Source organism: Mustela erminea, chromosome 12 (assembly GCF_009829155.1).
Source record: "Mustela erminea isolate mMusErm1 chromosome 12, mMusErm1.Pri, whole genome shotgun sequence".
NCBI lineage: Eukaryota > Metazoa > Chordata > Mammalia > Carnivora > Mustelidae > Mustela > Mustela erminea.
Window position 1 is genome coordinate 2,259,329 of NC_045625.1, and position 9,927 is coordinate 2,269,255.

The following is a 9,927-nucleotide window of genomic DNA, read 5'->3' on the forward strand; positions in this document are numbered from 1 at the left end:
TGTGACCTGGGAGCTACTGTGTTTCCCATTTCGCAGATCAGGGGGCTGGGCAGTGAAGAGCCGGGGGGCGTGCCCGGGATCACACCCCCAGGACGCCGGATGCAGGTTCCCAACGAGCACCTGCTCCTCTCTCTGGTGCCTGGGGACCGGAGACCGTCCCAGCCCGGGCAGCTCCTCAGCAGGGGACACGGGCATGGGAGACCAGCTGGGACCAGGCCTCCCGATGCCGACCAGAAGTCCTCTTGTCCCTGACGGCCAGGTGGACCGTGGCTGGCGGGAGCTTCTGGGTGGTGTGCACGCGCGTAGGATCTGGGCACAGTGGCGCTTTGCCCTGATGGAGAGGTCACGAGAATGCCCTGTCCACATGAAAAATGTACCTGTCCTCGTGGTTCCCACAGACATGCATGAAAATGTTCTGGGAGCGGAGCCAGTTTCCAGCAGGGAGTGTCGGGGGTGGGCGAGGGAAGAGCTCAGCGGGCGGCCGGGGGTTTCTCAGAGCTGCCTGGTGGAAGGAACCCTAGGAAGGAACAGGTGGTGTTCAGAAGTGGCTTGGAGGGAGTTCAAGAAATGTGCTGTTCCAAGTTCTACTCCTCCAAACTCTTCTTAGTCTCAAACGTCGTGGGAGTGCGGTGTCACTGTGACCCCAGGGGCCCCGGTTCCCCAGCTGGACACCCGGGATCCACGTGCAGGGGCCTCCACCGACCGTGACTCTGGGAAGAGCTGAAGCCGCACCCCCTCCCACCCCCTCCCCACCTGCACCCGACTCCTCATGCCCTTGGCCCCAGGGCAGAGAGACCTGCCCTCGGCTCCCTGCTGGCCTCCCCTTGACCTGCGGGCGTCAGCAGAGAAAGCACGTTCTGCTGCGTGTCCCTGAGGCTCTCACATGGCCGCCCTGTGTTATACCTCCCCAGGGGGGTCTTGCGTGCATGGGACGGTGCCTTCTGGCGATCCCCAGGGTTGGTACAGCAGCTCCTGTGTCGCCCGTGTCCCCCACTCCTGGTGCGCGTGACTGTGGACCTGGGTTTATCAGGCAGGAACGGAGCCCCCATGTTCGGTGGTGGGTCTCTTTGGCCCAGTTTTGAAGCTGAGTTTGTTGGAATCCGTAGCAGGAGCCCACGGAAGAGGCACACCAGCTGAGTGAGCAAAACAGGAAGGAACACGTGACAAACGCAAGTCCGCATGAGCGGGAAACAGGACGCACCCTGGTTCTCGCAGACCGCCTGCTGGGCGCCAGACCCCGTCTGAGCCATGTCTAGGGCTCCTCCTAAGGCCGTGAAGCATTCGTGGGACCACAGAGCTTGGGGGAAGGGGTAGTCATTACATTGGTCCCAGTAATGGGGCTTGCAGCAAAGGTCAGTGGGGATGTGTTTCATGGGAAGGGTTTCCAAACAGCAGATGGCTTAGCACGACCGCGTGACAGGACACCAGAGAACGGAGGTTCATGTCCAATGTGGCAGCAGGGAAAGAGGCCAGGGACCCCTGGTCCTGCTCATAGGAGGCTGACGTTGGCCTCTGGCCAGAAGAGGCTCTGGTCACATGGTACCCGCCCCTGGGCCAAGGAAAGCACCTGGGTCTGAGGTCCGAGAGACACAGACTTGGGGCCGGCTGTGTCCCTCCCAGCCTGTGACGCGGGGACAGCCAGGCACGGCCAGAACCCGAGCCCCGTCTCCCTGTCACTCTCACTAGGGACTTTTGTGCCAACCCCGATGAGCGGTCTGTGTCCGCGTGTGCCTGACGCACAGTGTGCCTGCAGGAACCTCGGTGCCTCTTTCCTCTGCCGGCAGAGGGACGTGACGCCACGCACTCGCTAGTGGCCCCGAGGTCACCCTGGCGGACTCAGCCGCTCATCCACGGGAGGGACCGGCCGGCTGCAGCCCCAACCCCTGGGTTGGGCCCCAAGAGCCAAGCGGGTGACAGATACGCAATTCTATTTTACACAGGATTGCTTCGGTGGGTGGAAATTCACCAGGTTCCTGAAGCCACAGATGACTTTTAATGTTCCGGGAGCTCTCCATTTTTCACTAATTTAATTTCTAGGCCTATTAAAGGTGGCCTGAAGAAATACCATCTGTTGAGTCTATGATAGAGAAGGAATTTTAGGAGTCAGACTGTAAATTTCCACTTTATCAGGGATCTTGGTATCTGAAATCAATTTGGGGAAGCATTGAAATGCTTATCAGGAGAATTTCTCAATCAGGCTCCTCTTCTCCGGCCGTTTTTCATTTCGATCCGTCAGCCCCTGACATGGTCGGGCCGGGAAGGGCCCCGCCGCTTGCGTCCGAGTGCCTTTCAAAGCCCCCAGGAGAGCAGCCATCGGGAAACAAGACGTTTAAGGGATTTTGTTGTTTTTACCAAAATTCTGACAGTCCCGAATGCACTTCATTTCAGTAAACATCAGGCATATTCCTGCTGGAGGGACAGGAGGGTGATGCCAGTCCTAGCAGACGGTACCCCCCACACCTCAGCTTTTCCTGGGCGGAGGAGTCCTCTGGTGGGAAGTCCCAGCCGCCCCCCAGAGACGGGCTGGGACACTCGGCGCCGGAAGCCTACCTCCCTGCACTTCTGGGTGGGGGAGCCCCCCACTGCCCCGTCGGGGACTGTCTGTAGATGCCGCTTGTGTGCCAGGCTCTGAACAACAGGGCAAGACAGGCCCTGTCCCCACAGAGAGGGCGACTGGGGTGGACACCTTGGCCATGGGCCTGCTGAGATGGGCAGAAAGGGGTCCGACCTCAGGGAGTGTGGGCGTCTGGGGAGGGCATGTCCCCCAGAGTGTCGGCTGCAAGGGGGGCAGGCTCAGTGTGCATGAGGGACAGGTTGCAGGCAGATCCTCGAGGGACGGGGCACGACAGGGACAAAGGCCAGGGTGTGGCCCAACCTGGCCAGTGGGGTTCCTGGGGTGGGGGTGATGCGGGACGGAGCGGTCAGACCCAGCCTGGGCTCCAGGCGGCCGACGTCCCCATGGCCCGGCGAGGAAGGGATGTTGGCGAACTGCAGCCCAAGCAGGGTAGGAGGACCCACGTCCTTTGCCGACAGGCTCGACCCCGTCCTCCAGGAAGGCCCCCATCACCCCTCTCACACTCATCCCCTTACAGCCTCTCTGACCAAGGGCTCTTGTGTCCAGCTGGGCGCACAGTGGGCGCTGGGAGACGGGAACCTGAGAACGGAAGGCAGCACGGTTTGGGGGGCTTCCCAGGGCGCCGGTCCAGGCCACAGGTGCTGCACGGAGCTGTGTGACGGTCACGACCTCAGCGGCGGTGAGGGCGGGTGGAACGGAGCAACGCCACCTGCTTCCGGCTGCCACGTGCTCGGATGCCCTGAGCCACCTGTCCTCTGGGACTCCAGGAACGGTCTTCAAGGAAAGGAGGCGGGAGGAGGGGCTCCACTGTGCGCGACCCCCGCCCCCGTCCCCAGCTCTCAAGGCAGACCCTGCAGACCCCCTCCCCCGGGGTGGTGGGGGGAGACGTCACTGCTTCACCGTCCTGTCCGCTTTCTGAAGGAGGTGCGTGCGCGGGGCGGGAGGGCGGTCCCCACCTGCGAGCCGCTGCCCTCGGCCCCCAACTTCCGGCTGCCTGTCATTCCACCGGCTCCGCTCCCTCGCTCAGAATCCTGCCGGGTTTTCTGCCTTTCGGAAGGTTAATGCGTTAGATGGCAGGTCCGTTAGCCCCGTGACCGGCCTTCATTAGCGGGAGCACCTCTGCCCGGCGCTGGCCCGCGAGGGTCTCCAGGGGGTCAGCCAGAGGCAGGAGGGGACGCCGAGGGAGGACGGCGCTACGCCTCTGCCCGCGGCGATCTCCATGGAGCAACCCCGGGGGGCCCCTCTTAGCATAGGGAGTCCTGATGTGTGGGTGAGGCTGGGGCACAGGGCAGCGGCCCCCGAGCCCACCAGCTCCTATAGTGGGGGGCTGGCATGCTCCAGAAGAGGCCGGTGTGAGCGCTCCAGGTCCGCAGGCCGCGGTGGCCCCCACCCTAACGGTCAGGGCAGCAGGAAGCCAGGATGGGGCAGTCAGTGGGGGTGGCCGCATGCTGATAAGACTTGATGGACAAAAACAGGCCAGCTTTGGCCCCTCGGCCCCCGACAATGTCATTCAGTCCTCAGAAACCCCGGCGGTGTCCCCTAGGCAAGCAGTCAGGGGCAGAGAGTCAGGGAGTCAGGGCGGCCACTGCTCCCGCTGGTGGGTGGGCAGACTCCCCCGCCAGGACCTGTGCCCAGCCAGCCCCCCACCACCTCCTGCCAGCGCCTCCCAGCTCCTGTGTGACTCAGAAGCAAACCCGGTCGGAGGTGCGTCTGGAGAGAGTCATCGTGAGGAGCGGACTCCCGCAGTCACAGAGGCCGAGAGGCCCCGGGTCTGCGGCCAGCGAGCTAAGCCCCGGTGTCCGTCGCACTGCAGCCCACGCTGAGGCAGGAGGGGACGGGCGCAGGCTTGAAGACCAGCAGGCGGTCAGGGGGACACTCCCCTCCCCCTCGGCCTTTTCCTTCTGTGGAGGCCGGCACCGGGTTGGACAAGGCCCACCCTCGCCGGACACGCCCACAGCAGAGCTGAACCAAATGTCCCGCGGTGGCTCACTCGCACAGGGAGCAGCCGTCACCCCAGGGAGGCGCTGGTGACACTCTCCCTTCGTCCTTGTTGTTACTTTATCCTGCTTTGCTCCTTCCAAGGCCGGAGCCGTTCACGGGCGGTCTCGGGGCTGCAGGCAGGGATCCAGACTCGGGTTCCCTCTCCCCAGTGCGTCCCTGCCCCTCACTATGACCCCAGAAGGGGCAGGGAGGTGCGGCCAGGACCCCGAGCCCCACAGGCTGCAGACCCGCCCCCTCGCTGGCCTGTCGGCTCCTCACCTCCTCCTCCAGCTCAGGCCGGGGTCCACTGGTTTTTCTCAAAAACGCGCCGCCATGAGGGATGGTTCTCAGCCCCAGCTCCGCACCTGGGCCGTGGGGAGGGGAGCCTGGCGGGAGGCAGGCTTGGCTCGGGTCACCGAACATGGTGGAGATAAAGCTGTGGCCATTCTCCAGCGGGCCGTGTGCAAGGACAGGCGGGAGCCAGGCCCGGCGCCCGTGCGTACCCATCTCCCGTGGTCGCTGTGGCCGAGTACGCCAGCCGGACGGCTCATCAAGGGGAAATGTGTTCTCACACGGCTTTGGTGGCTGGAAGTCCCAGATCTCGGCATTGGCGGGGCTGGCAGTGCCCTGGCTTGTCCTCGTCACCCCCACCCCCCTTCCCTCCCTCTGCACCTGTGCAGTTCCCCGAGGCGCCTAACAGGACACCAGGAACACCAGGTAGAGGATCGGGGCCCACCCACCCTAACACAACCTCTTCTTAACGACACCTTACTTACCGCAAAGTCCTTATTTCCAAACAAGGCCACATCCTCAGGTGCCAGGCCTTAGGACCTCAGCATCCCTGTGGGGACACGATCCCACCCCACCGCGTATGGACAGGCGAGTCTCTGGAGCGCTTGAAATGCCGGCTCCCTGTCAGCGGCCCCTGTGTCTGGCACTGGACAGGGTCCGGGACAGGTGGGGAGGGACCCGGTGACCTGGGCAGGGGGGTGACCCGGGCAGGGGACAGTCGTCAGAGGCTCCAGGACCTGGCAAACGAGGAGTATAGTTCGGGGACAGCCCACTGTCTCCTGGCGTCACAGAGGAGGCACTATATGTAGGGAAGAGAAGGCAGGGCCATGCCGTCCCTCCCCGCTGACTGCTGGTCGTAAGAGCCGAGCAGGGCCAGGGATGCAGCTAGAGCCTGCCGAGGTCAGGGACACAAACCCTCAGCGCCAGCCTCGAAGGCCCTCAGACCAGGCTAACCGGAGAAACGCCGAGGCTGTCCTTCAACCCTGCTGTCCGCCCCCAGGGCTGCTGCCCCCGTGGGGGCTGGCACGCGTGGTGACAGTGGACCTCCGTGTCGCGGCAGCCGGTCAGCCGAGCTCCAGGCTGCCCCCCCCACACCGACCCTGTCTCCTCCCCTCAGCAGGAACCGTGTCCGTCAGCCCAGGCCAGCAGCTCGTCCTGAGAACCTCCGGCGGCCGGGCCCGGGCTGCTGCTGAGTGGATCAGAAGGGCCCAAGACGGGGCCCTCCCTGGGACACTGGCCGTGGCTAGGGTTCCTGGGGAGTGAAGCCCACAGCAGCCCATCCATGTCCCAGACGGTGGCCACGGGCCCCGGGACACACCCTCAGCAGCGCGTGGACGCCGGGCTCGGATGACGTTTCCCCAGCTCCAGGACAGCGGCCTGAACAGCTTTCCAAGTTTAGCAACGGGGCAGGGGTCCCCTGCCTCCCTGGGACGTTTGGAACTGAGACATACCCCCTCTCTGTTCTTAGGGTTCCCCGGGGGTCCCAGGGGGCAGAGATCCTCACGGAGCTCTTAAGGGTGGGGTCTGCTGACCACATGTCACAGCCTCTGAGTACGACCCACGCACAGAGCCGGGTCACAGGGCCCCGAACTAGCAAGTCAATCCTGTCACGGAAAGAGCAGAACTGGGGCCACTGGTCCCTGGAGCATCTGAACAGTGAGCACTTTCCCTGGACCATGATCCACCCCAAAGACACACCAGCATGTCCGGGCTCACGGGGACATGTGCCCCAGCCAGGTGGGGGCAGCGGCTGTGTTCTCACACTCTGCTTCTCAGGCCTTATCATTCCCACTCTGGGGGACACCCGGGTTGTGTGTGGTGGCCACTAATGGCTGGCCCTGTGCCCATGGCTCCGTGGGGCTCAGCCTGGAGCTGCGGCCTCAGCCCTGCCTCTGCAGAGACCAAAAAGACGGCCACACGCATGGGTGTCCCCTGATCTGGTGTCACTGGCCTCAGGGGGACCCCCCGCAGCCCACTTTCAGGGACCTGGAGAAGGAGACGGAAGGACCCGCGTAGGAGACTGGGTCTGAAGCTCTGGCTCCAGCACGCCCTCCTCCAACCCTTCCCCCGATGAGGGCGGCCACGGAAGGGGAGCAACCCCCCAATGGCCACGGATGTGTCTCAGGCAGGCCGGAGCCAGGCCCCGGTCTGGAAGGACTCGTGAAGGTCTGCGAGGCCGCAGGGAGCCTGTGGCCCGCGCCCTCCTGCTCCCAACGCCGGCGCCGGAGAGCAGAAGAGCTTGGGAACTGGAGCCATCCATCACTCCACGCCCCGTGTCAGGCTCGGTCGCTGGGGTCTCTCCGGGAAGGGAAGGGCCATGGGCTTCGTGGAGATGGGGCACCTCGGTCACAGAAGATGAAGGGCCTGTGAGGCCTGGAGACAGAGCCCATAAATCTCTCCCAGCCAAGGGCCCAGGGTTCCTTCTGTCTGGAAAGAATACCGTCCAGGGAGCCGTCCACCCTGGGGCCGGGAGCCCAGGTGAGCGCCTGCAGTGAGAAGCCAGGAGCATCCTGAGGAAGGGCCCGGAGGGGGAGCCCAGATCCGCTTCTGAAGGGACCCACCAGGACGCTCAGGCTCCTCCCTGCCCTGTGATCCTCTGTGGCTCCCACTTCCTTAGACGCATCCCCACTCACTGGGATCTCCCGCATGGCGGGCTCCTTCCCCTCGGTGGCGCATCTGTGCGGGGTGGGGGGGCGGGGACCACGACGACCTTTCCCAGGTGGCACACAGCAGGTGAGAACAGGTGTACGCCCCCCCAACCCCAAGTAGATGCGTGGGGCGGCGGGAGGTGGGAGCGGAGCCCTGCTCCGGAGGACACCGCAGTTCAGGGCCAGCAGTGACGAGGGGCGGGGCCTAGGGGCGGGGTGGGGCGGGGCTTATGGTGGGCTGGGGCGGGGCTTGTGGGAGGGGTCGGGGTGGGCGTGGCTTACGGGCAGGGCTGGGGAGCCACAGGCTCCCCTCAGGAGTGGGACCAGCCTGGCCGGAACCTTCCTGAGAAAAGCGAGAGCTGAGCCTCAAAGACTCAAACCCTCATCCGGCCGGGAAATGAGCTGCTGGTCCGGACGACGCCCACGCGGTGCAGCAGGACAAGGAGGCAGGACATCCAGAGTCTCGGCGCCCTAGTGTCCCGGGCCAGCACCACGCAAGTGCCTGGGCAGTGCACGCAGGAAGACGTGGCCTGTGGACAGGGAGGAGTGGGGGACGCTGCCCCGAGAGCCCCCGATGCTGGCACAGCCGCTGAGACGGGCCTGGTCGAGTGCCCGGCAGGAGGGATGCCCATCCGAGGGCGGGAAGCCGCCACACGCAAGCGAGAACCACGGGTGAGAGCATCACGTGGCCCTTCCAGGCCTGGAGAGCGGGCGCGGGAGGAGGAGGGACGGGGCACAGGGTGGGCACGGAGCCGCGTGAGGCCCGCCGTCTGAGGGGCAGGCGCGGACGAGATCCGGGGACGAGCTGGGGCAGGAGCGCAGCCTCCACGGCCAGCGGCAAGATGCCAAGAGACCCAACGGAGTCTCCTTGCGCCGAAGGATGGGATGAGAAAGAGGAGAAGGATACGGCTCAGTCGTCCCCGGGTCAGACGTCCCCGGGTCAGTCGTCCCCGGGTCAGACGTCCCCGGGTCAGACGTCCCCGGCTCAGACGTCCCCGGCTCAGACGTCCCCGGCTCAGACGTCCCCGGGTCAGTCGTCCCCGGGTCAGACGTCCCCGGGTCAGACGTCCCCGGCTCAGACGTCCCCGGCTCAGACGTCCCCGGGTCAGTCGTCCCCGGCTCAGACGTCCCCGGCTCAGACGTCCCCGGCTCAGACGTCCCCGGCTCAGACGTCCCCGGCTCAGACGTCCCCGGGTCAGTCGTCCCCGGGTCAGTCGTCCCCGGGTCAGACGTCCCCGGGTCAGTCGTCCCCGGGTCAGACGTCCCCGGGTCAGACGTCCCCGGGTCAGTCGTCCCCGGGTCAGACGTCCCCGGCTCGGACGTCCCCGGCTCGGACGTCCCCGGCTCGGACGTCCCCGGGTCGGACGTCCCCGGGTCGGACGTCCCCGGGTCGGACGTCCCCGGCTCGGTCGTCCCCGGCTCGGACGTCCCCGGCTCAGACGTCCCCGGGTCAGTCGTCCCCGGGTCAGTCGTCCCCGGGTCAGACGTCCCCGGGTCAGACGTCCCCGGCTCAGACGTCCCCGGCTCAGACGTCCCCGGGTCAGACGTCCCCGGGTCAGACGTCCCCGGGTCAGACGTCCCCGGCTCAGACGTCCCCGGGTCAGACGTCCCCGGCTCAGACGTCCCCGGCTCAGACGTCCCCGGCTCAGACGTCCCCGGGTCAGACGTCCCCGGCTCAGACGTCCCCGGCTCAGACGTCCCCGGGTCAGTCGTCCCCGGGTCAGTCGTCCCCGGGTCTGTCGTCCCCGGGTCAGACGTCCCCGGCTCAGACGTCCCCGGGTCAGACGTCCCCGGGTCAGACGTCCCCGGCTCAGACGTCCCCGGCTCAGACGTCCCCGGGTCAGTCGTCCCCGGCTCAGACGTCCCCGGGTCAGACGTCCCCGGGTCAGACGTCCCCGGCTCAGACGTCCCCGGGTCAGACGTCCCCGGGTCAGACGTCCCCGGGTCAGACGTCCCCGGCTCAGACGTCCCCGGGTCAGACGTCCCCGGGTCAGTCGTCCCCGGGTCAGACGTCCCCGGGTCAGACGTCCCCGGGTCAGACGTCCCCTAGATCTGGGGACAAACATAAACGCACGGACGCCGCCAGACCGCTGGGGAGCGAAGGAAGAGAAACTCTCCCCGGTGGACCCGTGCCACTGGGGACCGCGGCATAGACGGTCCCCGGCTCCCGACTCCGCCTTCATAGTGACGGGTCGCAGGGAGGTGCCTCTGAGGGTCCGCAGTCCCACACCGGCAGCCTCCCCTTCACCGGCGGAGGCGGGAAAAGGCTGACAGATGAACTCAGGTGGAGAGAGCTCCCAGCCTGTGGGACAGCAGCCATGGGGGAAAGTCCCCCAAGACGAAGGACCCGACTCTGGGTGGGAATTCCCACCTGCGGGAGGAGCTGAGAGCCCCGGGCCCAGAGCCGGGCGGGAAATCATCAAGGATATGCTT

The 9,927-nt window shown here is 65.8% G+C and overlaps 1 protein-coding gene across 1 annotated transcript; it reads left to right on the forward strand.

Annotated features, from left to right (window-relative positions):
- The first annotated feature begins 8,336 nt into the window (after positions 1-8,336).
- On the forward strand, positions 8,337-9,647 carry LOC116570865 (spidroin-2-like). Its single transcript, XM_032308455.1, has one exon. The coding sequence runs from the start codon at positions 8,337-8,339 to the stop codon at positions 9,645-9,647; it is 1,311 nt and encodes a 436-aa protein (XP_032164346.1).
- Positions 9,648-9,927: the final 280 nt, after the last annotated feature.